At 45.4% G+C, this 27,500-nt stretch overlaps 1 protein-coding gene across 3 annotated transcripts in view; it reads left to right on the top strand.

Annotated features, from left to right (window-relative positions):
* LOC137785336 (thrombospondin type-1 domain-containing protein 4-like) overlaps positions 1–27,500 on the top strand; it is a 39,653-nt gene that overhangs the window by 1,235 nt on the left and 10,918 nt on the right. For 2 of the 3 annotated variants that reach the window (XR_011077493.1, XM_068576476.1), the window contains exons 2-7: positions 3,168–3,222; positions 3,389–3,455; positions 4,707–5,041; positions 6,111–6,519; positions 7,391–7,493; positions 9,125–9,261. Coding sequence is in view for 2 of the 3 variants with exons in the window: in XM_068576476.1 (XP_068432577.1) it covers positions 3,168–3,222; positions 3,389–3,455; positions 4,707–5,041; positions 6,111–6,519; positions 7,391–7,493; positions 9,125–9,261 (1,106 nt within the window). In the remaining variant the exon portion in view is untranslated. Of the gene's footprint in view, positions 1–2,296; positions 2,560–3,167; positions 3,223–3,388; positions 3,456–4,706; positions 5,042–6,110; positions 6,520–7,390; positions 7,494–9,124; positions 9,262–27,500 lie in introns of all 3 variants that reach the window. The other variant, XM_068576489.1, reaches the window with a different exon arrangement.

Below are 27,500 nucleotides of genomic sequence, written 5' to 3'. Positions count from 1 at the left end.
CAAGTACGTTTGTACCTGTTTAACAGAGTAATGATGTCATCATTTTATACACATGGAGGAGGGTACAGAGTAATAGCAAAATGAGTGAGTGGAGCAACGGAAGCAATAATTGCACTAACATGGATTTACCGGCAATATTATCTTCAGTAAACCCAAAGCGCAGGTTTGAAGGCTGCGCTGGACCCTGTGATCGACTTTTATCTCGTCTAAAAACACGGCTGCCAATTCGTTCCACCTCACAGGAACAGCTATTAGTTTCTCCTGGAGTGAAGCGAGTGCATTGTTTATTGTTGGCCATGCACGGCAAAAAAAAAAATAGTACCTGAAACTGTAATTTCATTTTAATAGGAGGTTTAAAAACCACATTTAAATTAACACATGCAACATTGTTTGCTTATTTCAAAATTTCGATAACTTTTTTTTTTTAAATGATGAATTGGATTACTTTTTTTTAAGTTACTGGGGCAATAATCTGGCTTGTTTTGTTTTCAATATTATGAACCAAAAGTTATATTAATACAGTTATTTGTGCAAATACTGAAGGGACGTTAACTATATTATTCCCCTCTCCATCTCATGTCGTCTTGAGAGGCCTTCTATGGGTCAACCGGAACACTAGTTCATTAAAGAAGCTTAAATTGGAGGCTAGTTAGTGAAGAGGTTTGGAAACATTGGGGTTAAAGGCGAATTCCTGAGCAGCGTCAACATCTCTACGCACCAGTGAGGACGCGCGGCGGGGCCAACAACGGGACCGGCGCCCCTGCAGATTCCTACATAGGAGACATGTACATGTGTGGCGCTGGAGCACACGGGCGAGCGGTTAGATCTGTAGCTACAGGCCGCACTGATAGATTTCACAGTTTTGACAGATTACCACTTAGACTGCATAATGAAGCCATTGTCAAGCCAGCATTCTTCCAGACAATGGCTGTAATGAGCTGCGTACTGCATGTCACACATGGAAAAAAAACCCTGAACCGTTACGCAGCTCTGTTTGAGTCTGTCCAATTAAAAAACGAACACACTAAATAAAACAGCGCACCATGTCTTCTGATGAATGAGAGAAAGTGAATGCCCTCCTGGAGAGTGTCGATACATAAGCGTGCAAAACTTTAGAACCACCCTCATAATTAAGGAGGTTTTAGTATCAACCCATTTTATCCTCTCAGCTCTGCGCCTGCTTTTATTCTTTTTTTTTTATAGCTTTAGGGCCATATTATTACTTTACACTTTTGCCTTAGGACAATAGTGCCTCATTATATAAATAGCTGAGATTGTGCTGCAATGTTTTGATGTCACACATGCGTATGTAACTCATATGCAAGTGCCTTTTAAAAAAAAAAACAGAATTTAAGAAATTATGTACATTCGAGAAAATGACCTCAGACCCCAGAGGGTTATAAAAATCAATTTAGTTTTGTGTCTTTGGACACAAAGTGATGGCTCTTATTGATGAATGAATGTCCTTGTGGATGCCAAGTAGAATACAACGTCCCTCCATTTCATTTGTAGTTCTTTGTACCTTTTGAGGCAACAGTGAGGCTGTTCTGAGCTGAATGCTGAGATGTTCCACATCAGTCCAACACTGTTTCTCTTCACCTTCAGGGTCACATTTTAGACCCACTGACAAAAGTGATTAGTTCACCTCATCAGCCAATAGAAGCATCAACTGAAAAGTGTGAGGAGTGCAGCTAACATGTTAACTGCAGACACATTATGTCTCCTTTTTCTACATTTTTAGATGTTAAACTCGTCCTTTAATCCTGTTCAATGTCAATATATTGTTTTAAATTAAATAATAGTTAATTTGTTGTGATTGCTGTTATTCTACTTGTTGTTGACAAAGTGGTAGAGCTCTGTAAATCAAAAAGGGCTTTTCCTGTCTGGGGGTTAAACCAACATAGAGCATCCACACTGGCGAACATGACACACACACACGCACACACACACACGAACACGCACACACGCAGGCATGTATTTGACACAAAGACAGGTAAATCCTTTTTTATCCACAGCATGTACACACGTGTCCCTTTCGTGTAAATCGACATTGGCGCGTGGTGCACCTTTTTTTCTTCTGGAGTGGTTTTCAGCGTGAGAATCCACACACAAACACATTTGAGCGCGCCACGGAGTGGGAGAAGGAGGAGACACACACACACACAGACACACACACACCTCCATATTTACATGGTGCATATATACACACGCAGAGTGAGAGAGAGGGGGAGAGAGAGCGCGCGCCTGTTGCGTCGGCGGAGGGCGCAGCTGAGGGTTGTGTTCTTGTTCCGTCTAGTTTTTCAAGCTTTTCTGCGTAAAAAGCACCACGATGGACAAGGGCCCGAGTTTCTCCTGATTCACGACACTGGATACGGATTTACGAACTGCGAATGGCTCAACAAAAAGTCTCCGGGGGCTGGTTGAAACCTTGAGTATCCACCTGGATTCATGTTTCGACACATGAGGATATCCGCGCATGGACGTCAATGAGTGTAGGATCCGTCACAAAGTAACCGTGGAGCAGCAAATACTAACCCCCAAAACGTGCATCACCTACAGGTACGTGGACGTGATGCAACTCGTGCTGTCAATGATGAGTATACATCCAGTATTTGATTATCCCCGACAACTTCTGCATGTTTTTTTCTTCATTTTCTTCTGGTTGGGACGCTATTACGCGTGCAGGACTTTTTGACCACCCCGTCTGGTTCAATGAGCTTAATTTAGACAAGCAGGCTGAGTTATATGTTCCGGGGTGAGGAGGTGAACGTCCTCCTCTAACGGGACCTGCTCTCTAATGGGCTCCAGCTTTTTTTTTTTTTTCTCAGCAGGGGGGGCCGCCTCATTAGGAGTCAGAGGTCAGAAAAGGTCAACTGTCATGGTCAAGTGGGTAGAAGTCGTTTTTTTCCTTTCTTTCTCAGAGTCAATGTCTTGAGTCAGAGGGATGTAGTGGCAGGATGTGGACGTTTGTGTGATAGTTAGAAATTTAGATTTTGATACTATTCACATTTGTTTACTCTGGCGATGATTCTAAAAGGCCTAAAAAGATTAATTGTGGGTGGTGACGAGACCGAGTTCCTATAGTGTGACCCTCCAGTGCCTCTACTACTGTGCTCAAACCACTCAGGCGTGTGCTAATGTGAAACTTCTCTATTCCACATTTGAAGTGTCCAACTTTAAGAATCCAGGAGCTATGCAGGCAGCCTGCGTCTGGATTGCCAGGTAATTTAAATGCTTTTTTTTAAATGTGTATTTAAAAGCAGATGAATGCTGACATTTTTTTTATGAAGTCTCATCCTCTGATTTCCTATTCATCCCTTAGTTTTAGCAATATTTGATGACAATGCTCTTGATTCTCCCACCAGTAAACTTGTCTGTTTTCCTGCAGAGCTTCTGTCCTCTGGCTGTTGCTGTCAGACCTTCTGGACTGCCAACACACTACAGACCCCAGGAAGGTGAGCAGCTAGTTGCTTATAAGAAGAAAAAAAAATCCATAAATCTGTGAACTGTTTGACACCCTCGTGCGCGCAGGCGGTGCCAGACCTCCCTTTTGCATATTCCAGGAATCTTCTTTCATGCTGTTGTTTGATCAAACCGCCTTGAACGCACGGTTGGCTCCGGATTGGTGGAACGCTCCACCGCTGGAAGATGGCACGCACGATCGTGTCTCGCTGGCGCGGCCGAATGGCGCCCTAAGTGATAGACTCCGCCTTGCTTCCTCTGCCCCAGTGTGTGTGTGTGTGTGTCTGTAAACAGGTGCTAATCTGTTAACTCGTGACGGGAGCGCGAGCGGAAAGTTCTGTTGATCGCGGTGAAACAGAAAGGGGCTTGTGTCAGCTGTCAGCGAGTCATCTCTTGACCTCCTGGAGACTCAGGAACCGCACAGAAGAAAACCAGTGGATGCGCCTCGTGGATGAAGCTGACTGACTGACTATCCAGTCGGCTTGTCGGGAGGGGGAGGGGTGCAAGTCGGCTCAATGTGCTTCCGCCAGGGAGTCCGGCCTTGTGACCTATGGCTGACCCCGGGAGAGATGACAGTGGCATCGAGTTACAAAGGCTGAGGGAGGGCGGACGGGGGTCTGAATAGCCACACAGGCTGATTGACACGAGAGGAACTTCCTGCCAACTGGCCCCAATGCTTCTGTATTCTCTCTCTCCATTCGGGGGAAAAAGTCAAAGGCAGCTGAGCTTTTACTACGGCCATGTGTTTGCCCGGAGAGGTTGCGGTGAATAGAGACAAAGTGCTCCCCTTTTCTTTTTTTTTAAAAGAGAGGGATTTCCAAGCAGGCCCGGCAGGATAAAGCCACCTTGGCACAGGGCTTCCCCCTGGCTGGTTCCTCAAACAGAGAGTGCAGTGATCGCCGCTAATACGTCCCTGGCAAAGTTGCACAGAAGGTTCGAGACAACAGAGAGAAACGCAGGTAGCCAATAGCGAGTAGGCCACTAACAGACACCCACTAATCGGCCAAATCGGGCTTTATAACCGTGAACAGAGGTCCGCTTCATGGCCAGCGGTGGGAGGCAGAGGGGCAGGATAGTCATGTTGATGAGATGAGGTCACTGACTTGAGCCATGACACACCGATTCGGGGAGATTAAAGTCCTGTTGATGGAGGCTTTCCATTAATCCACGACGCTTTTCCCCACTGCTTTCTGGCGCTCCGTGGTGTCGCTAATCTCGACCGTTTTTTCTTCATCTCCTTGCAGGTTCAGGAGGCGGCAGATCCCCGACAGGAGTTCAGGGCCGAGCAGGGAGAAATTCAAGGCTCCTGGGGCGCCTGGGGCAGCTGGTCGACCTGCTCCCGGACCTGTGGACGAGGGGTGCAGGAGCAGAGCAGGCCCTGCCTGCCCGTTTACACTCCGTCCTCGTACCCCTCATCCAGGAGAGCCGGGGCTCACCCCCGGCAGCCCGGCCTCGTCGTTTCAGCCCTGCGGCCGACGGTCCCTCTGCACCGCGACGCGGGCCGGTCCTCCAACTCCAACGGCAGCAGTCGTGGCGATCCGAGGGAGGAGAAGGAGACCCGGCCCCCCGGGGGGCGGAGGTACCATGTCACCCGGCGCACAAAACAAATAAATCTAATGAGTGTTTGGATGCTGACGGGTGACAAAACAAACAGATCAAATGAATGAAGAAGCATTTGAGATGCCGATGCTTCCAAACACGACACGAGGGGTCAATACTTTAATGAGTATGATAATCATGTGATTGATATTCTTAGGCCTTCCCACTCACCACATCCCAAACCAGATGGGCACCAATAAGATATTCTTTGGAGCTGTATGACATGACACCCTCCACCATCAACATCAGCGCTACATTTCAACTCAATTTCCAGTAGCTAAAGACACGAGGTGCTGCGCAAATTGGCACAAAAGAGTTTCATGATTATTATTTATTTAAGTGTAATTGATACACGTGTTACTTTTTTTTGCACCAACAAAGTACTGTAAAGAAAACTGTCTATTGGAAGTAATTTGAGTGTCATGATCTTCAACAAAGAACTTTTTTTCAGTAGTTCTTGTTCTTCTTTATCAATATGGGCAAGTCTTAAAAGAGCTTGTGCTGCATGCTGAGCAGCCCTGGTCTCAAAGTGACTCTTCGCAGGCATCGCTGTGGGCCCGACTGACTGCTTTTCAGTATGAAGCTTGTCTTTTATGGATGCTGTCAAAGGCTCAGCTTGTGCTTGGCAGCTTTGTGACCTCCTTCCTGTTGTGCCTTTTAAACAAATAGCACTGACAGCTGAGTAATGGGGGGGGGGAGGCTGTTTGAGTTGAGAATCTTAGGAGCCATGTTACGACAAAAGCTCCCAGATCTGGACGCTTCTCCTGATGTCGTGCGTTTCGGACGAGGAGCCGTGTCGGCTTCCTCTGCGGAAGAAGAAACTTTGTAACCAGATCAATTCAAAAGTTGTAAATCCAAAATATGCTGGATGGTCTTGGTTGTACAATCTCCAGGTTGGTTTTACAAGGTTTGATGTTTTCATTTCACAGACGATGGGTAACTGGATTAGTGTCTCGTTAGCAGGGACGTGCGTAGGTCTCGAGATGGCGGTGACAACCAGGCACATGATTGGTCGCTTCGGGGATCTCATTGTGTTTTCGTCCTTTCAGGAGGGTCACTCAGATCACCCCGGGGAGGTACGGCTACGGGAGAGCTCCTTATGTCGCTCCATTGCAGACGGACACGGGCCAGGGCCGCCCCCACAGACAGAGACGCTCTGCAGCGGCTGAGGGCCACCACCTCGCCTCTAGAGGCCACGGGGGCCACGGGTCAAACAACCTGGACCCCGCCGGCAGCACCCTGCATCGCCGCAGCGGACCCTACGTGCAGCCCAGGGCGCAGCAGCCCAAACACAACCAAGTGTGGGCCCCGCTCTACCAGCCTGGTTCGGTCAACCCGGCTCAGGTCCAGCAGGAGCCGACGTCCGGACCCCAGCAGCACCAGGAGAGACCCTACAACCCGCTGCATAGTTCCTTCTGCACAGGGGAGCATGCTCACCACAGGATCTGCAACAGTAACGTATGCAAATATGCACCCTTTTCTTTATTATTGTTCCCAGAATGTTGACAAGATATGGGGAATTAAATAGATTGATAACATATTTTGTTTTTTGTTGGGATTTGTTTTGGTTTACATTTGTTTCGTTGAACAAAAAAATAATATACATATTGATTTTGTAGTATTTACAATTAACAAAAGACTGACGGACCACTTTTCAGAAGCTCAGTGTTTTTCCACACACACATACTCATCCAAGTATGTTATGTGTGGCCACAGGCGGGTAAAGTTTACGGTAAGAGCGGTATTTTGTAAAAAATTCAAATAAAAAAAGCAGTCAGGACGTTTTTGACATTTTGTGAAGCAGAAGATCTTCAGCCTCAAGATAAAGATACAAAAGTGAAGGGCTGCTTGGCACGACGTCATGGAAATTGTGTGAAAACGTAGCCTACAAGTGGCTTGTTTACACAGTGTTTTCTCATGAGCGCTAAATATTTAATGTGAAGACTAATATTGGTAAAGCTACTAGCCCAGCAAACCGTGTCAGTTAGAACCCCCGGCTGTAAAGTGCGTGGACGTGCTCCGCTTCTCTGATCCGATCTCCTCGAATCCATCGTGTGCATTCAAATAATTTCAAACAATGTCGGGTTCTGGATATTGTTTCTGGGGTGGGATGACCCAGATATGAAGCAAAGTAAAGCAGACCAGGGGGTTGTTTAGACAGAGGAGATATAGGGGGGATGTCGTCGGGGTACTTTGGCAAGAAAGAGCGGAACTGAGAACTGCAGAGGAGCTGAGCAACAAGCAAATGTGAGTACATGTTGTGGGTACAAAAGGATTTACCTGTGTGTGTGTGTGTGTGTGTGTGTGTGTGTGTCTGGTCCATACTCAGGCCTGTCATCCATCCAGCAGACACATCAGGGCTGTTCAGTGTTCTTCATACAACAATCGACCTTTCATGGGCCGATTGTACGAGTGGGAACCTTTCAATGAAGGTAGGTCACATGCACCGTTATGTACAATATATATACATATATATATATATATATATATATATATATATATATATATATATATATATATATATATATATATATACACACACACACACAATAAAAGACTATACTGTATGTCTCTGAAAATGTGTTTTAAGAAGCTTGTAAAGTCTGTGAAAGTCAAGACGACTCGCCTAAAAAGTGCTCTGGCTACACAATCTTCAGGTCACACACACACACACACACACACATTTCACAATGAATCACATGTCCTCAGTCAGTTACATCCCCAGCTGCCCGACCTGTGACCTGTTACAGGAACGAAGGTGTGTTGTGATGTGAGCGCTGCGGCATGTCACTTGTCTATTCGCTCTCTGACAAATGTTCACCCATACCAACTCTGTGACCTAACTCACCTGAAGTATCCGGGCAACAGTCAAAACACCTCCTGAGATGTAATTTCTCTGAGAACACTAATGGAGCTAACAGGCTGCAGATTAATATCCTGCCAGACGCATGTTTATTCTGAGATCTGGTCTTTGTGCCGCGGAGCTCCACTGACGGGTAATGCAGATGTAAAGATTAAATAACCTCAGCTCAATGTATCGGGTCAAGTCTGGATGACTTGACGGCCATCTTGAACAATGCTTAGACGTACTTGTTTACATCTGTTTAAGAAATACCTTACTTTTGGGCTTATGGTGCATCTAAATGATGAAGCGCCTGAACAAAATGGAGGCTCAGGGTTCTTTGCGGTTGTTTTTTGTGTGTCGTCAAATGAAACTTGAAGCGTTTGTTAAGATCATTGAGCTGCTTTCAAACAAATGTTATACTTTTTTTGTGTTTGGCGATACGTTTTTTTATTTGGTTTCGTCTAACTTTTTGTGCTAATGTTTGCCAAAGGATGTTTTGAATTTGTATTTTTAAGTAATTTGATAACTCATCAGACACTTTCTGAATGTGTAAACCACTGATCTGGCACTTCAACACACATCATTTCCAAACTGTTGCCATGTTGCCAGACGCTGGCGGTTTCACAACAACAGAGGGCGAGGCACAAAGCCGGCTTAAAGATTGCAATTTTTTCCGTCTAATCAGTTTCTGTTTTGGAGCTTTGACTGAGTGGAATTAATGTGAATTATCCTAAAGTAGCAGACTTGTGTGTTGGTTGCCTTCGTACCGAGGTAACATAATGTGGCACTGCACTTTTCACATCTCTAGTCTTTTGGGAACTTAAGTATATGAGAGCGTGCCCTTGAAGATTCTCATGTTACATAAAATATCTTTATGAGAATCATATATATATATATGATTTTCATGTTTTTCAATATGCATTCACAACAGGCTCTACAAATGCATCTATTCCTAATTTATATTTATTCATTTAGCTTATTTTATTGTATTTGTCATATCAAACATTTGAATTATGACAGCTCTATTAATCATACAACTTTGGGTTCTTATATATACAAAGCGTGGGGGGAAAATAACCCTTACATAATGTTAGTATGTGACAATCTTTTATTTATCGAGACGCACAATGAAAGTATTCTATTGACGTCTTTTTAGCAGTCATATCCCAAATAATTTGTCATCAAAATTGTCCTAATCTCCCAAATCTTTGCCTTCAGTTCCCGAGGATCAGCATTGTGTACTGAACTGCCGGGCCGTGGGGTTCAGGTTCTACGTGCAGCAGTCGGAGAAGGTGATCGACGGGACGCCGTGTGGGCAGAACGATTCTTCTCTCTGCGTGCTGGGAAAATGTTCGGTAGGCCACCCTTCTTCTTCTTCTTCTTCTTCTTCTTCTTCTTACTTCTTACTTCTTACTTCTTACTTTTTACTTTTTACTTTTCTGTCACAAGCCAGTATCTTTGCTTCCTTTGTCCCACGACTGTCCCTGTTCCTACCAGATGGTCTCTGTGAAGATTGTAGAAAGATCACAGATGCGTGTTGCTCATCCTAACTTTCTTTCAGCTTGTTTGCTCACAAGTTGACATTGTTTTTGTATCATGACGTCCTTTACGTTTTAAATATCTGACAACCGAAGTACAATTAGAGGACATTAAGGATGTGCAAGTATCCTGAAAGTTTACTGGTCTGCATGCGGTACAAATATTTGAATATTCTACTACACCATCTGGATGCTGCAGCAGTGTAATATGGTTCATGCTTGACAATGAGTCTTTTGTCTGTCAGATAAATATCTAATGACAAAGGAAACCAGAACCAGAACCTGACCTTCACCCAGACTGAAGGTTTAAATCCAACCCAAATATCGCTTGAAACCCAGAACACATTTGAGGGAATGCGTCATAGTCACTTGATTATAGAAAAAAAAGGTGTCTAGAAAATGGAAAGTTAATCTCTCGTATGACCAACATGTGTCACACTTCAGGCAGCAGCGCTGGTGTCGTGCCGGCTGTGACCAGCAGAGGGCAGCGTGGCATCAGAGCGAGGTGTGTGTGTGTGTGTGTGTGTGTGTGTGTGATGTGGAGGAGTGAAGTGGAGGTCAGGAGGAGGTTTCCTTTCAACGCAGTTGTCACGGCTGGCTCTGCATGCGTGCTGGCTTCACTTTAACGTTCTTTTGATCAGGGTTTAACTGGAAGAAATATGTCATTTTCCAGTTGGTTGTGCCAATCTCGCTCCGTTAGCCCCGTGCATTTCCCACGTGGCGTAATCCGGCGACAATCTCAACATTAGGACTTAATCGAGATAGAAAGCCCTCTGATCTCTCGGTTTAGCCTTGATCACATTTCCCCACAATGTGGTCATGCCGCGTGGGAAGGGTTGAATCATTATGCAATAAGAGAAACTAAGTTTGATTTACGAGTCGAAATCAAGCAATTGCAAATCTGCAATAGATTAATCATTCATTTTCCTACCTCAGACCACTGGCGGATGGTTTTTAGGATTCCTACTCATCAGCAGTTTCTCAAAGAAATTGATTTCTTTCTAATCACTGTCCTCACTGGGATTTTCTCAGCGGATTCAGTCACTCGAACAGCCGATTTGCTCCAACTACAAGCACAGATAATATTATGTAAAAACACCTGGTGGGTGGGAGGGGGGGGGGGGGATTATATTTAGATCATACCAGCTCTCATCATTGACATGATACGTTATCGTGGGAATTCGCTGTTCTCTCCCCTCCAGTGGTAAGAGCACCTAACAACATACGTGCCCTGACTTGACATGTGGAACATACACCTTGCATAGTGCTCCAAGCAAGAGGCGTCATCACCGGTGCCCGTCTGTCTGCGTTGTTGCACTCTGTTTGACCTAACATGATACTTCAGACTACAACATGTCCAAATACTACAACAAGTGAGGGGTGAAACAACATTTTTAAACGCATGATCAATTAAAACATTCTGATGGAATTCAAAATGTCAAATAGTCATGCAGACTTTCTTGATCCTCCTCACTCAGCTGATCCTGTCAGCCACCGTGGAGATTGAGCTTTGAATTTCAGGGAGAAATGTCTCGACTCATATGGAGCGGAAATGCTGCAAAATCCTTGAAATACTTGATACAAAAAAAAACAATGACATTCCCGTCAGCCTCAGCTCTGACAGCTAATGCTAATTACCGCATGTAAACATGCTAACATGCTAACGGGCTAAACTATTGGTGAACGAGGGTTCGTACGGTCATGGGAAACCTGAACAATGTTTATTTTAAAATGGTTATTTCCAAGCCCTGGAAAAGTCCTTGAAAAAAAAATTAAAACCCAAATGTTTTGGAAAAGTCATGAAAATGTGTTATATTCATGTGATCATGTCGTTCATTTATGCTGAGTTTGAAATAATGAATATGCTTTTAAAAGAACTTTGAGGTCATTTAAGGTAAATTGTATCCTTTGGACTTCGCATTGTTAGTTTAAATACAACATTTTCTCACTTTTTTATATTTACACCGAGATTTCACTACATGTTTAATCATTGCAAAGTCATGGAAATCCATTAGTTAAAAGTTGCACGGACCCTGTGAGCGTTCCACCGACTGAACGACCATTAGCCTTCCCACATTAGCATTTTTTTCTTGAACTACAAAAGTACAAATGTTTGTCTCCAGCATTGGAATACCAGGAAGATCGCAGCATCAGCATTTCTTTTCAAACGCGTGTTTAAGTCGTTGCGAGCGAGCACATTTGCGCAATTCTCCGGTGAAAGTCAAGCTGCGAGAGTGACTTTTTACAAGTTGTGTCCCTTAACAAACTTACACCCGTTTGTATTTTACGACATCACGCTGTGTGCACTTCTTTTGTCTCTGCGGTGAGCCCAGTTGTGGTGAAAACCAGTCGCGGACCAGACGAACAACCATGACAGACCGAGATCGTTACTATATTTTGGGTTCATGTGGGAAAGCTTTTATGGAGAGAAAAAAAAAACATGTAGTTTGACTCTTGTTTCTGTGGTTGTTATAGCAATACCCCCATTTATGGCTCTGGCTTTTCAACGTCCTCTGTTCTCTTTGTCACATTTCCTACAAAAACGGCACATTTTCTTACGTCTCAACCCGAAACAAGAACCAAAAAAGTGTAAAAGAGAAAGTGTAGTTAACTAAACAGCGTATTTACTACGTGCTGTAGATCAGTAGCTTTCTCACAAACTCTGAACAAGCTTGTGCACTAAGAAGTCTGACGTGCTCCAAAGCCTCTGATTCATATCCAACCCAAACCTCACAATAACCTTTGTTCCTCATTATTCAAGCGGAGGGGATCCAGCTGGTCCTCACAGCGTCCAGAACATCATTCTGGACTCCCTCAAACTCATTGATGACAGTCAGGAAGCGGCTCGACTTTAATCTCGAAGAGAACTGTCACTTTGCTTTCTTCACCAGTTGATTTGCTGTCGACCTTTTTATTCAAATCACGCATTCATTTAAACATCTGCTGCTGTTGAAATCACGCACCCAAAACATGTTGATAGCATGCTGATAACACATGCACATGCGACACACACACGTACCCCGGCATGGAGTCCGGACCGGCAGCCGGAGAGGTGCCAATCCACACTCCACCCGCTGGGCGCTGATGAGCAAGACCCTGTGCTATGTGTACGCAGCGTCCACACACACACACACACACACACACACACACACACACACACACACACGCATCACTCCACATTTGATGCATGCGTAATGGTCCCCCCTGCGTGTGTGTTTGTGTCTTGCTGTGTGAAATCCAGTATTTTGATTCCCCTTAATACAGACGGAGATAAGATATTGATTGAATCGTTACGTAGCGTCACATATTGTAGATTTTCAAGTCCTCTATATTTGTGGTGTATTGATGCAGTAAATGGAGATCACTGCCTCGGCACGCCGTTCCAGATTATCAATCAGAAGGTGAAAAAAAGTCATTCAAAACGTTTGTTTTGGGGGGAAGCGTGGCTCGATCACGTTGTCGTTGAGTGACTGTTCATCGCGAAGGAAAACCACTGATGATTGCGCGCCTGTTGCTGATGACAGAGGGGAACCTGCCACAGGTTGTGTGGTCCCCCGATACTTCCACCTGGCGCCTGAATAGCAAACCCAGCTCTGTCCATTTAACCGTGAGCTGCGGCTGCAGGTGTCCATCTCAGATTTTCAGGATCTGACACAGTGACACCCTCAATCTGGCCCGTGAGAGAGACTCACGTCTCTTCAGCTGATGAGGCAAATCAAGGTAATAACTACTGGCAACTATTGTGGTCACATACAACTTGATAATACGTGTATATTTACGGTGATATAACTGCAAATATACACAGCAAAGCTATGAAGGTGGACTTGTTTGTACTCTCATTTTGCCGCTTTTCAGCAAATGCCTTTTTTAAGACATGTATTATTATTTTTCTGAGAACAAAAGGTGAATATCTCTTAAGCTTGTGTTAACCACAGACATTATTTCAGCCGCCTGAGGCTCCTGATTCTATTTAAGATAAGATGAGAGAGAACTGGATTGCGCTTACACTGCATGTTACTTGATTGTGTGATGGGACTCATCACCAACATGTTAACTGCCCCCTTGTGGCGTAGTGCAGTATTACCCAGAAAATGTAAACAAGTCTTTAAAAAAACACATTGCTCCAACGCTGTTTTATACTGTAGAGCCCTTTTTAAATAGTTTTTATTTTGCATTATATAATGCATTGCATATAAACTGAGGAGGAGAGTTTTGTCGAGTATATTTAACATCCAGATATCCTTTTGATCGCTTTCTTCAGGACCCCCGTTTGTCCTTTTACAAGTGGAAACGCGATGTATAAGTGTGAGTGGATACGTTAAAGCAGCCGCCTCCACAACACCTGCGTGTGGTTCCTCATTTCAGATGAACAGTAAAAGAAAGAAAGATCCCTTTATGGTGGGAATTCCTTTCAGCCGCGACTTCTCTCTCTTCATACCGAGGAAGGGCGTTTGAGGAGGGTGTGTGTGTTTATTTCTGAGAGGCCGATCACTGACCGCACACTGTGCAGCTTGCACCACCACTCTGGCCCCGGTGGCAGGTTTACTTCCTGCTGCCCTTCATCATCAGGAGGGAGAGGATGACGATGTAAGATGGAGAGGGGGGGGAGAAGTTACGCAAGCCGAGGTTTAAATCTGGTTACACACAAACATGCGGATGATAAAATGCCCAATCCAGCACCAGCCCAAATGTTTCCATACAGGAAGGGTCAACGTCGAACTGACTGATTTCGACATGGACTTTGACGTACGGTTCTCCAATGCGAAGCCGCGGTCTTCCCCTCAGCACTGGCGTGCTTCCCGGCACCCAGAGCTTCGGCTCAGGCCCCCGAACTCATCAAACCCACATCCCCGGGCCCCCGACTCCTCGCTCCTCTGACAGCTGCATCTGTTTTATGCATTCCCCGCCGCGGTGGGCTGCGACGAGCAGACTTGTTAAAAGGCGGATGAGCGCTCTGATATACAGCCTGCCCGGCGAAGTCTGGCGGGTGGAGATACCTCCACCACCACGTCTCCTTCACGGCGAGCCCCAGCGGCTGCTACGCGCTCGCAGGATGTCCCTCGCCGTTACCCCGCTGATGCTTACGGGTTCATGTCGGCGGAGCCGGTCCTGGTTATCGGACACATGCGGCGACGGTTGAGATGGTTGAGGAAAGATGCCGTCGGCTGTGTAGGTTGTGTCAGACGGTCCAACACTTTGTTTAACTTAAGATACCGTTTATTCCAGCTTCTCCGCAGGGAGTCAAAGGTCGGGTTCAGCGATCCAGCGGCAGCGTTAATGACGCTTTGTTGGAGCACTTGCCGCCGGTAAGAGGCTGTGGGACGTCCCCTCGCAGGAGAGTTAAGAAAAAAATGGTGTTTGAGAAGCTAAGCTGTGAAGGGGATGACAGATTGATGACTTATAGTTTTGCCCTAAACTTCCTGGATCTTGCGGGGGCCCTGCCGGCTCTCACTGGACCAGGACGGCCCCGACCAGGCTGTGTGTGACCTGTGCAACTCCGGGAGGCTTTGTGGGGTCACGCACTTGTTCTGCATCGCCACACCGCCGCTGGGTTCTGCTACAGATCGTGAAGTCCTTCTTCAGGAGACGGGGAGCGTTTAGAGTGTGTAACCTTGTGTGTGTGTGTGTGTGTGTGTGTGTGTGTGTTTGGACGGAGGTGAGCGCAGTTCAAGCAGTGAAGAAGCAGAGCATTGTACGGGATCTCCATTTGAGGGGATCCCAACACACTCATAGCACCTCTGTTTGTATCCTGTCCTTTTTTTTTGGGAGGGTTTTTTAATTCCTGTCATTCACTTTGAATCCTGAATTCGCTACTGAACACACACACACACACACACACACACACACACACACACACACACACACACACACACACACACACACACACAAAGAAATGTGAAGTAGTTTCTTAGCGCTTGGGACATTGTTGCTTTCGGGCTTTTTGGGTTACATTTCCTTGGCACCACATGGGACTGCGGGAGCAGCAAAAAGACCAAAGTCAGTGTTCAGCTCTGTGTTGATTTTCCATTTCCTGGTCGTATTCTGTCAGTGCAGCACAACGACAGCTGGGCCAGCGCCTTCAAATATTGCCGTCAGCAGAAAAAAACAAAAATATCCGCACAATCAGATCCATATTCTTTTTGGGGAAAAAAAAACTTCACTCGACAACATTATACCCAAATGAAGTGGAAATATCACAAAGTCTCGTGGAAGATTTATTGTTATCCTTAATATTTGTGATTATTCATATTTTGTCCTGCTGTGTCAAGGCGTGAACTGGAATCGGGCTCTTCGGTGGATTCAAGGGCGGTGGAGCAGGAGCTCCCAGTGTCCGGACTGGGAGATTTATGAGGGTGCACCATACAGATACAAGGGTTGTATTTTTAGGGCTCGACGGTCACGCGGCTCTTCCTCAGGCGGGCGGCCTGTTGACAGTGGTTGGCTTGGAGGAGGAGGGGGCTGTTAATTGAAGTAGTAGTTGGAGTGAGACTTCGTTTGAGATGTATAGATGCTCAGCAAGCATTTCATTCGTACACGCCACATGTTCTGTGATTCATAACTCTGCCTTGCAGAGCGGTCCATCTCGTGCTGAACAGTTGCAGTAACTGTTTCATGTCTCCCCTGCAGACTCTGACATCCACCATCAGCATCATTTTGATGGAAGCAGCTTCCCCAAACCACACCTTGCCCCTCCCGGTCCAAATCTCCTCTCGACCTGCTTTACTCATTAAAGCCGGTCTCGTCTCCCTCCGCTGGGCTCCTGTCTTTTCTCTCTCTCAGTCAAATACATCGCTTATATTAGAGGAACCTATCATGGTACCTACATGTCTGGCGGACTAATATGTATCCCAGATGCGCAAAAATCATGTGCTCTCTCTCCACGCTTTATGCCTTTTCCGAACTTTTAGTTACCCGTCTAGTTTGGGGCGGGGTTTGCCCCCTGCATCCTCCCTTCTCATCCGTCAGCGTGAGGCATGCTGATGTAAACCAGATTAACAACAAGGGCCGCATTACATTCGATCAAGGTGGAGTGTGTCCCGCCCGGGCACACACCTGCATAAACCGTTTCCCGTCATGGTTCTGCTAATGAGCTTCGGATTTAAACGTTCTTTCCGAAACTGCGAGCGCCCAAGAAACCCTGGAAGCGTGACAGAAAATAAGGTACTGAATGCGGCTATTGTACTGAGCGCGTGTCTACCGGACCCTTGAGCCCACCTGCTGCAGAGTGTGTGTGTGTGTGTGTGTGTGTGTGTGTGTGTGTGTGTGTGTTGGAGACTGGAGGAATCGGGCACCAGGAGCCGAGGTTGCTTCAGGCCCGACCTATACTAGTTGAAGGAAACAAAGACCCCGCAGGTGAACTGGAGAGTCGACCTCTGGGCGCTACGCCTCCATAATGAGGTCGTCCAGATCGGAGGCAGATCAGAAAACGATATGCGTTCCTCCCTCACCCCATCCCCCCCCACACACACACACTTCTACACGTCTGCAAGTGTGCCGTTTTGACAACTTGTTGTGTTAACTTTTCTTGCTACGCTTCCTTGCTCTGAAAGCCTCCACTCTGCTTCTGCAGAAGATGATAAAAGATGGCAGGCTGTGATTTATTAAGTGTAGTGCCGACATGCATATCATCTCCAAGCAAATATTTGGCAAATATCTGTTCAGCGGATCTCAAGCGTCACAGTAGCTATTTATTTTATTTTTCCTTTTAACCATTATTTAAGCAGGAGAGTCCCATTCAGACAAGACAGGCAGCAGCATAAAAAAAGCACATAATTACAGACAGAAAACATAGAACAAGACAAGTTAAAACCGTCAATTTAAGAAACATTTACATTTTAGGGAACCTGCCTCTATTTCTTTCATTCTTGCTTAATAAGCGCTCAGTGGTATCACTTCTTTAAGCTTTAAAACATTCTGCTACATATTCCATGTTGAGGGGGCAGAGTACACAAAAGCCCTTTTTTATAATGGGGATATAGTTTTACTGTGAGCTGGTGTTTAAAACATTGCTAACCTGCATCCTCTGGTATTATTTTGACATGTTTCCAGGGTTTTACTAGTTTTGTGTGTGCAGGTAAATATACAGTAGTACAGTATACGCTTATTACTGTCATTGAAATGGCAATTTGAACTGGTTCAGTATCTGCTTGATCCTGTCGCTCGCTGTCAAAGGGCCTCAATCGACAAGGAAAACATTTGTGATGTTAAATTTAATAAAATAAAAATGCCACGACAAAACTCCAGATAACGTGGCAGCTGACTGGATGGAGATCCCCTCAAAGTGTCCACTTTCATAACATAGTAACATACACGCGTGTATAAACATGCTCAAAATGGATTCACAATCTCCCCAGCGAAGTATTCAATCGGTTTGATTCCTTCTTGGCATTTGTACTCTATCATCTTGTCGTGTCTTCTTCTCACACAGCCTCTCGGTGCGTACAATGGGCTTTCGGTCCGCTGTGGTCTCCGGGTGCCACTTCAAAAAACAGGACAGTTTTCAATTATCTCAGGCTTTTTTTTCTTTCTCCAAAAGTCTCTTTGTGTAGAATCGCAACGTCCCAGATGTGCTCGGTATGCCTACATCGTTTTATGGAAAGAAGAAAAAAGTATCAGATAGAAGGATGAGACGTGTACTCTGTCGAGTAAATCCTGGTCAATTAGGGTTTAATGTCGTGGAAACAACGGTAGGAAAACCATATGATGAGTCTGGTCTTTTTTTGGCTGCAGCAGTTGTGCTTCCAGCATTGCGACGTGGCTTGTAATTAAGTTTTTGTTTGGAGAGGGGGGCGGGGGGGGCAAAGGGAACTTATTGTTATCCCTAAAAGATGCCTCCCTGCCAATTATATCCACACAATTTGAACCGTAGTGGTTTTGTTTATCCGTTTCAGAAAGATTTCCTTCCTCACTTCACTTTTTCTGTCACATTTGAAAAATATTCCCCAAAGCTTCCTATCTGGGTTCCAATTTGCTGTCAGCAGTCGATGCCACACTCTCCGTCCTGCGTCCTCTCCTCCCTCCCACCTCTCTCTCTCTCTCTCTCTCTCCCTCCTATTCAGTTGTCTACCTCTCACTCTCCCTCCTCTCTAAAAAGGCCTCTGTCCCCCCCTCCCGTACCTCTCCCAGCTCCACCTCCCCCAGTTCACTTTACAAGGGGGAGCTCGTAGCGATCAGCTCTGTCGTGAGAGGAGTTTTTAAAAAAATATATTTTTATTTGCCATTCTCAGAGAGGCAAGGAAGAGGCTGACGGGTAGCAGCCGCTGGATTGGGGATTTTATTTTTCAAAAAGCCAGAGTGACCGCTTCAGAGCATTTCTGCCTCCACGTGAGAGAATGCTGTCGGGACTGGCCCTCCTGCTGCTCGTCTGCCTCCACATGCGTGTGCAGGGGAAGCCGCGGGCTCAGGTAGGACACGCTCCACCTCCGCTGGGACCCGGAGGAACCTGGGAGACGGCGGGGACCCCCTCTGATGCCGACAGTCCGGCTCTAAGAGGCCCATCGCGCGATGCGTCGCTCAGTGTAAGTTTCCTCTGGACTCTTTGCGGTGATGTTTTTGGGAAGTGATCGATACCCCGCTGTGTGACCAAGAGAAACTCTGTGCAATTGTTGGACTCGGTGGTTAAAGTATAGAGGGTTAAGACATCCACGTTCCCGGCTGGAGATGTAAGTGAGCCCTGTGCTCATTCGCAACCTGTTTTTAGTGTTCATCAGCAGCACTGGTCGGTGTCACTCCATAACTCGGGACTGTCGGTGCGGCCCCGTGATCCTGTGGTCCATCTGCTGAGTGCAAGTATTTACAGTGTGCCCGTGTTTCCCCGCGGCTCTGCTTGCTCGCCGAGCGGTTTCTTTTTCCACTGCACATTCACAGGCTACTTGTGGGATTGTATTTCCCTCCTAGTGGAAGACTCGGTGAGTCAGGCCTGTCCTGGGACTGTAAAGATGTATTTGGAACTCTTATTAGGGAAAGACTCGCAAGCCTGAATTAGCCTGTCGCTGCCTGCGGCTCGGCTCGGTTCGTTTTAGCTCACCTATAGTGTGTTTGCTGATGATTTAATGAGGCCGGTGAGGTGCCCCGAGCTCTTTAATGCAAACGTCTGGAGTGCCAGGGTCTTGATGGGGATGTCCGTGCCAACTTTATTTGACCATAAACTACACAGCTATCAATCTCATATGAACGTTGGAATCTGTCAATGGAGAAAAATGCGGGTTGAGTTACTCTTGGGATATTTCGTGTGAGCAGCTACTCTGATGTTTGGGCCGTTGTGGGTTTGGAGACGTCAAATGATAATGAGGATTTCCTTTACATAGTTTTGGTCTCGTCTCATTAAAACCCAATAGGTGGAAAGGTGGAAAACCTTCGCTTCACAATGGGTTTGCACATTTGATGTGGATGACAAACAAATGAGCAAAACAACTATTTTTGCTTTTGTTTTTTCATGCTGAAGGAGCGAAAATATTCAAACAATTGTATTTGCCAGAAAGTCATTCACAGACTGACACAAGGTGTCGTCAACGCCAGTCACACAGATGAATGTGCATTAAAAATCAATACTATTCAAGCAGGTTTTATATGTGGGAACAGCATGTAGGTGAATTCTCGAGACGCCCATCCATCCATAGGACGACCCCAAGTGAGGGGGAAAAAAAATAGTTTAACATTTTAAAATAATAAAAAACTAAACATTATGACCACATGGTCTATTTATAGGTCTTATTTACCAGGTCATCACTTGCTCTAGTGGACATGTCACCATGTTTTTTTTTAGCAAAGGCTTATTAAATTGGTAAAATTCAATCAAGCAGTACAATCAGCCAGAACTTAGTGATATTTCTGAGATGTTTCTCGCCGGCGTGACCCCGAACAAGAACACTTTTTATCACAGGCACAAATGACTAAGTTAGTGCCGCTCCTCCCAAAATAACAGTGACGTAATTACACACTTGAGTGATCTGTTAGTCCTCCTCCCATCATGTCGTCAGCCTGTGATATTAACCCCGTTACCTCGCAGTGCCGATGCCCAGCAGAGACCCTTCTGGTCGTCGCCCTGTTCCCAAAGCGGTGCATCCAAATCAGCGGAGCGATGTCAGGAGACCCCGTGCACGTTTTTTTTTTACGGCTGTAGATGCTCGCGTGCTATTTCGGAGTGTTTTACAAGCGAGGGAGCCTTTAAACGAAGACGCTCTGCCCTTCGCCCCGTGCTGTGCGGGCAGTTTGTGGTGTGTTCATGACGCCGCTTTTTACTGTCGGGATCAAAGGTCTCGCCACTCCATGCCGACTGCATCTCCCTGCACCGCAGTGACAAATGCTCATAGCTTTTTAGGATCTACGGCAGATACAATAAACCTGATGACTTGCGGTGCTGCTCAATGATTTGTAATGATTTTTTCACCAAAATTAAGGAAACTTGCAGCTCCAGTGTGATGACATTTGTTGGAACCACAACTGCTACTTCTTACGTTACAGTAGATAATTCAAACTTGTCTGTGTGCTCCCATTTTGGTTTGACACATGTTGCTATTGGTTTCATGAAATGTTATGTTGTGTGGAGGGTGGAAAGCTGAGTGATTACTCTCCAAAACACCAGAACTTGTGTTTCTATTTGTGGTTACAAACCACGGTATAGTCTAGTTGGTGTTCCCATTACACCAGAGCCAGAAGAGCAATCTGAGCTAAAGGAACATGTTGAATAAATCTGCGAGATTTCAGCTATTGATGAAGTCACATCTTCCACGTAGTGCATGCACAGCAGGGCTGCAGTTGGGGCTTGATTCCTCTCAAAGACTGTAATTATGAAGTCGGCGTAGTTTTTTTTCTTGGGGGGGTTCAATCTGAAGTGACATGAGAGGATGGACTGAATCTGACATTTTTAGGGGACCAAAATGTTCCAATGATCTTCCATGAACTGAAAACGTACTGTGAAAGGGAAACAAAACGGTCTGGACAACGCTGTGCAAGCGACCTGTCAATCACAAGTTAGACACGCCCTAATGGGCCCCTGCTTTATGGTCTGTTTGACTCTAAATGAGACTATTGTTTACTAAATGCTCATCATGCTGTATTGAAGAAGACTTGAAACTACACATTGAGGCATAAACTCATGTTCACAATGTTTACTGAGGGAATACACCAAGAGAGAAGTAGAGTCATTTATATAGACTTCTATACAACCAGAGGAGTCGCCATCTGGTGGTCAGGAGAGAGAATACAGCTTTAACACATGAAGCATAGACTTCTATACAACCAGAGGAGTCGCCCCCTGGTGGTCAGGAGAGAGAATGCAGCTTTAACACATGAAGCATAGACTTCTATACAACCAGAGGAGTCGCCCCCTGGTGGTCAGGAGAGAGAACACAGCTTTAACACATGAAGCATAGACTTCTATACAACCAGAGGAGTCGCCCCCTGGTGGTCAGGAGAGAGAACGCAGCTTTAACACATGAAGCATAGACTTCTATACAACCGGAGGAGTCGCCCCCTGGTGGTCAGGAGAGAGAATGCAGCTTTAACACATGAAGCATAGACTTCTATACAACCAGAGGAGTCGCCATCTGGTGGTCAGGAGAGAGAATGCAGCTTTAACACATGAAGCATAGACTTCTATACAACCAGAGGAGTCGCCCCCTGGTGGTCAGGAGAGAGGATGCAGCTTTAACACATGAAGCATAGACTTCTATACAACCAGAGGAGTCGCCCCCTGGTGGTCAGGAGAGAGAATGCAGATTTAACACATGAAGCATAGACTTTTGAACGCGAGTGTAGATGCCACTGAATCCTACACACTGGCCCTTTAATGAGGTGCTCCTTTGTAATGTTGTGTTACTATCGTATCAGCGGGCGATGTGAGGAGGGGCTTAACGACCAGAATGCACCATTCTTGTGAACACGCCATGCCCGCTATCCCCTCTCTCAAGCTCCTAGTAGCAGAGAGCGTTCAGGGGCAAAGAGGGTTGTTCAGTTAAATACTTTAGTCTGCTTTGCAAAACCAAAATCATTCAAATCGCTTGCTGACTGTACGTAAGTAAGGTCAAATATGTTCGGATAGTAACCCATAATGGTTCAAAAAGAGGACATTTGTGTTATATTTTGCGCTCATCGGATGTGTATTTCCCATCGGATGTGACAGTAAATCAGGGTTATTCAGTCGGTTATTCAGTAGTTCAGTCGGTTCATTAGGGAAAATGTCACGTGTGAACTTGATGACAGAGCGGCTTCCTCAGACACGGACGCGTTTGAAGTGCCGTCTGAAGTCAAAGCGGTGTCGCCTTCGCTCGCTCATTAAAAGCAGTTGAAGATCCACGGCATCCCAGCATGTGGGAGGCAGATGTCGGTGGCTGTGGAAGCCGCACTGTGCAGTTCGTATGAAAGGGAGGGGGTCGCACAACCATGCCGTGGTCTTATTTCATCCAAATCTAAACCATAAAATCGTATTAAATCATATCCCTAAGTGATTTGTAGGTCCATGAGATGTCAATACGAGCTCAGTAATGCGATGCACAGGCGCGGCGTCGTGTCTTGAGGTCACTTCCACCGTAAATTCCTTGTCGTCGGGACGTTGTTGCCTCTGTATTCTCAACCCTCGAAGCCAAGTCGGGCCTGCATTGCATTTCCAGATGAGCTGCTGTGTCACAGACGAGTAAGTCATGATGGTTCCACTGGCCGATGGCCAAAGAGCACTACAACCGGTGCTCACGCGGGAAGAGCTGTAGAAATCCCCAACGTGTTCGCCAAACGACGCCCTTTAACCCGGCGCTCATAAATATGTTTTAAAATACTGCACTGCCTGCACCCTGGGATGCTTCTTTACAGTAGGAGGACACAAAGCATGCCTTTATTCCCAGTTTACCACGAGGGGCTGTGCTCGCATCCCGCCAGCTTTGCCAGGCAGAGGAAATACGCTGTCTGTTAGCACGAATGAGATGGAGCTCATATGCTGAATTTCTTCCTGGTGTGGTACACGTGAAAGTCTTTTTTTGTGTTTTTGTTGTATTTTTAAGGAGACGGCAGTCCAAGTCTCACAGCATTGTTTATTTTTTTTAAACTTTTTGCTCCCAGTGAAATCGGAGCAGGAAACCACAAAGAGTTAGAAGGTTCTGGTGGGATCTGCGGCTCAGACAACGTGCTTTCATCTGGATTCAGACTTTATTTGCATTTTTGTGCCTTTTTTTTGTGTGTGCAGAGCTAGGACCAGCCGCATGTTGCCATGTGAGTTGTTCAGGGCAAGAGTTGTCCTTTTGAACTGAAACTGTTCTTAAAGAGAAATGTCCAGGGGACGCTTTACACAATCTCCTTACATTTTGTTTGTTTGTTGATGTGTTAAAATCCTTGAACTTCTCGTGAGGCCCTGGTACAAACCGTAGTGTACTAACTTACTGTGGGACCTTCTGCTGAGGACAGTGGAGTCCGGTGCGTTGCTCTGGACATGGGACGTCTCTCAAACCCCCGATGAACAACATTGTGTGTTGACAAACTACCTCGCTACTGCTGATTTATTATAGGATTTTAATACAAGCTACTTTGTTCACTGCTAACGTCAGGCTGTACACAATGGTGACAAGAGCACGCGTTTACACAACGAGGATGTGAAGGCGGACCAGTTGCCGTTATTAAGTTTTGTTAGCCCCTCGTTAGCAACGTGTAAAAGCTCTTCGGCTTGCGTTAACCGCAGACTTTATTTCAAGCATCGAAACCAAAAAGCTATTAAAAACAACCCACTGGTTTTGAAACGAGGGAACCAGAACCATGCAGACACATTTCCAGACATTAAGACTCATTACTGCAGCGCTCTATACTTACAGTCCAATACAACTCAGGGATAGAGGATAACGCTGACGTTGAATCTTGCGCAATATCTAATGAGTATAATTTGTGTCTATGGCCCAAAACAGTGGCCAACTTGAGGCGGATGTAGCGTTGCTCTGTGGTCCGGCCCGAGGGCATCTGCTGGTGTCAGTTCGTCAGCCTCGGGCTGGATGTGTCAGTCAGTCGGAGATTAAATTCGTCTGATGGGCGACAACGTTCACCTGTTGCAATCGGCAATCTCAAAAACATATTTTTATATCTCAACCCAGGAAGTCACGAGCACTGATGGACCAAATCGTGTGAGACTGTACAGATAACCCCGTCCAAAATCACAGAATAAACTCAGTCACAGGATAAACTGCTTCAGATATCTCAACTGACGCTCCAGGAAAGTGTCTGAGAAACTCTTTTGCTCATCAATCCAGCACCAAGTCGAGCCTTTTTTCCACCATTCACCCCAGAAGTGAGGAGTTAAACGCTCGCTTGTTACATCTGCCACTGCTATTAATTCAAGCATGATATCATTTGAAACATACGCGATCTATTTCAGATTCGCTTTCCTTGTTTGGTGCAACGAACCAGGCTCCTACTTGGATGAAAGCCCAACTTTTGCAAGGCAACAGTCACAGTATGCCAGAGCAACTGTACATTTTGACTTTGTGCATATTCAGTATATTTACAAACAAATGTCTGATATTTGCCTCTCAGAAAGTGGCTGAGATGGTTATTCACTGTCTCTAAATCTTTGCTTTAGAGAAGAGACGCCTCCGCACACATGCAAGTAAACCAGCAAACTGGGAATCATTTCTACAATTACGCCCTGACGGACAGATCAAGGGGCTTCTGCACATTATTGTTTATCTCTAGGCTACAATATGAACCTCAGTAATACGTACCTGGCCTACATAAGAATCTAGATGCTTCAAATTGTTAGACGCGCTTTCATTGTGCTTGTCAGTTTACCTCATTTGAAGCTGCACTCATCCTTATTTGATGTTATCAGCTGAAACATTAAAGGCGAGTGGAAGTGTTGCCATCATTGATCTCTACGGGGAAAACTAGTTTTTCCCCATTTGAGGGACTGAAACGGGCCTCTCACGACGTCTGTGTCCAATTCTGAGCGTCCTGTGTTTGCAGGGAGAGGAAGAAATCTCCTGCGAGTCGACATGTGCCTTTTGGCTGTGTGAGTTTGGTTCGTTGCAACAAAGAAGAGAAAAACCACTTTGCAGTATGATGAGTTTAACTCCAGCTGCATCTTGCGGAATAATACCATCAGGATTGACTTTGTTGTTCTCAATGTTCGCGAGTCGACTGGGGAGTCGACTCCGCTCCGACGAGTGTAACCGCTTCCATATGAAGGTGGGCCTCGGCAGACCTTAAAACTAAAATAATCCGGTCGTAATTCCACTGAAAACATGGCGATGTGTCTCTCCAGATGGCACGAGCCACCCACACAGAGAAGGTGAAGAAAAAAAAGTGTTGTGGTTCTCCCAGGTGACGCAACGAGACCGGGACTCCGAAGCGGGACTCAACGTTCATGTAACAGCGTCTCATGTGACAATACGGGGCGGATTATTGAGAGGACAGATTAAGATGTTTGGGGCAGTTTAGCGCCAGGGGGACGACGCCGTCTATAACCGTTATCGTTAACACAAACGGTGTGTATTATTGGTTATAAATCATGTCATATAATTTATCTGTATAATCTAAAGACGTTTCCTTGTCACATGAATGGATCTTATATTTATTTTGTGAATTACTTATGCTAATTTGATTAGAATCAGATGGATTAAGAGGAAGGGGCGGGACTGAATATCAGGTTTTATTTTCTTATGTGGAGCGGGACATCGGCACAGTCTGTGACCTCACGTCAGAATTTACTTTAAAACTCAAGTTAGACTTGTGATTTTGTTTAGAGAAATAAATCTACACAATTAAGGAAATGGAATTAACCTCTCCAGAGTTATTGTTGGACCTTTTTCAACGTGTGAGTCAATAAACGGAGTCCTGTAATGTGGCACAGATTATGACCAGAAACCAGGAACAGGCCACCACATGAAACATATTTCATTACACACTTAAACAAACGAATCACAACGCACAATGCCGAAAAGTCAAAAAGATGACCTCCTGACGTCTAACCCTAACCACCTTTCCTTGACCTCAGTGGAAAAGGTCACGGGATCAAGGAAAGACGGGAAGGAGACTTCATGAGGAGTTAGGAGAAGTGTTTAGAGAATCCGACTCCACTTTCACTCAGCAGTCGAGGTTGTGACGCATCGGCAGGCGGATGTTAGCGACGCCGGCGAAACTACAACGTTCAAAACATGGACTACAAAAAAAACATCTTAGATGCTGCGTCTGTGTTCTTACAGTGTTGCATCATACAGACTCGGTTCATTGTATTACTTAATAAACGACATAAACAACCTGGTTCATATTATTACTTAATAAACGACATAAACAACCTGGTTCATATTATTACTTTATTAACGAGGTTGGAATAGATATGAAAGATTATAAAAAAAGGGAAACAAAGCTACGAAATCGTCTCTGTTCAGTTTCAAACACGCTGAATTAAATAACTAACAAAGTCTCTGGTTTATATGCAGATTATAATCTGATCATAAGAATATGCCGACAACAGTTTACATTTCCATGATGTGCGTTAGTCGCTCATGATCTTTTGTCGGCTCTCTGGCAGACACTTTATGAACCTTTATGAACCTTTATGAACCTTTTCCGTACGTCAGGTAAAATAACAATACAATGTCAAGAATTGTCTACTTCTATTATTTCATAAATACATCAAACTATAGTTTTTGTATATATAATATGACTATATATTAAACTTTATAAGCTGTGATATCGAATAGCTGTTGCGGCTCCAGACACATTTAAAGGTTAGTGGTTTTAATGGTGCAACCGTCCAAATCCCTGAATCTCAAAGCGATCCTTTACTCCCAAACCTCTCGGCTCTTCCCATGTAAGGAGCGTGTGTGTTTTTAAACCCACGGCGACCGTCACGCGATATTGCGTTGACCGTTCATCTCCGGGGTCAATAAAAGTCACCGCTTCGTCTCCACTCCTGCATTCATGTGTTTTGATTTAGACATTTCCCCCCATCACATGGCCTCAGATAACCCCGCGCATCTGTTTTATGAGAAGACCTCTTCTTCCATTTTGTCAGGCCAAGGCTTCCTCGCTGCGTCGTGTTACTTCGAAGGGGATTTCTGGTGAAAAAGGAGACGCGGAGG

The sequence above is a fragment of the Clinocottus analis genome, unplaced genomic scaffold, assembly GCF_023055335.1.
Source record: "Clinocottus analis isolate CAN_PGR_092001 unplaced genomic scaffold, fCliAna1.0.p SCAF_1, whole genome shotgun sequence".
In the NCBI taxonomy this organism is placed as follows: Eukaryota; Metazoa; Chordata; class Actinopteri; order Perciformes; family Cottidae; genus Clinocottus; species Clinocottus analis.
Note: the sequence above shows the minus strand (reverse complement) of the source record. Positions and strands in the feature narration are given on the sequence as shown.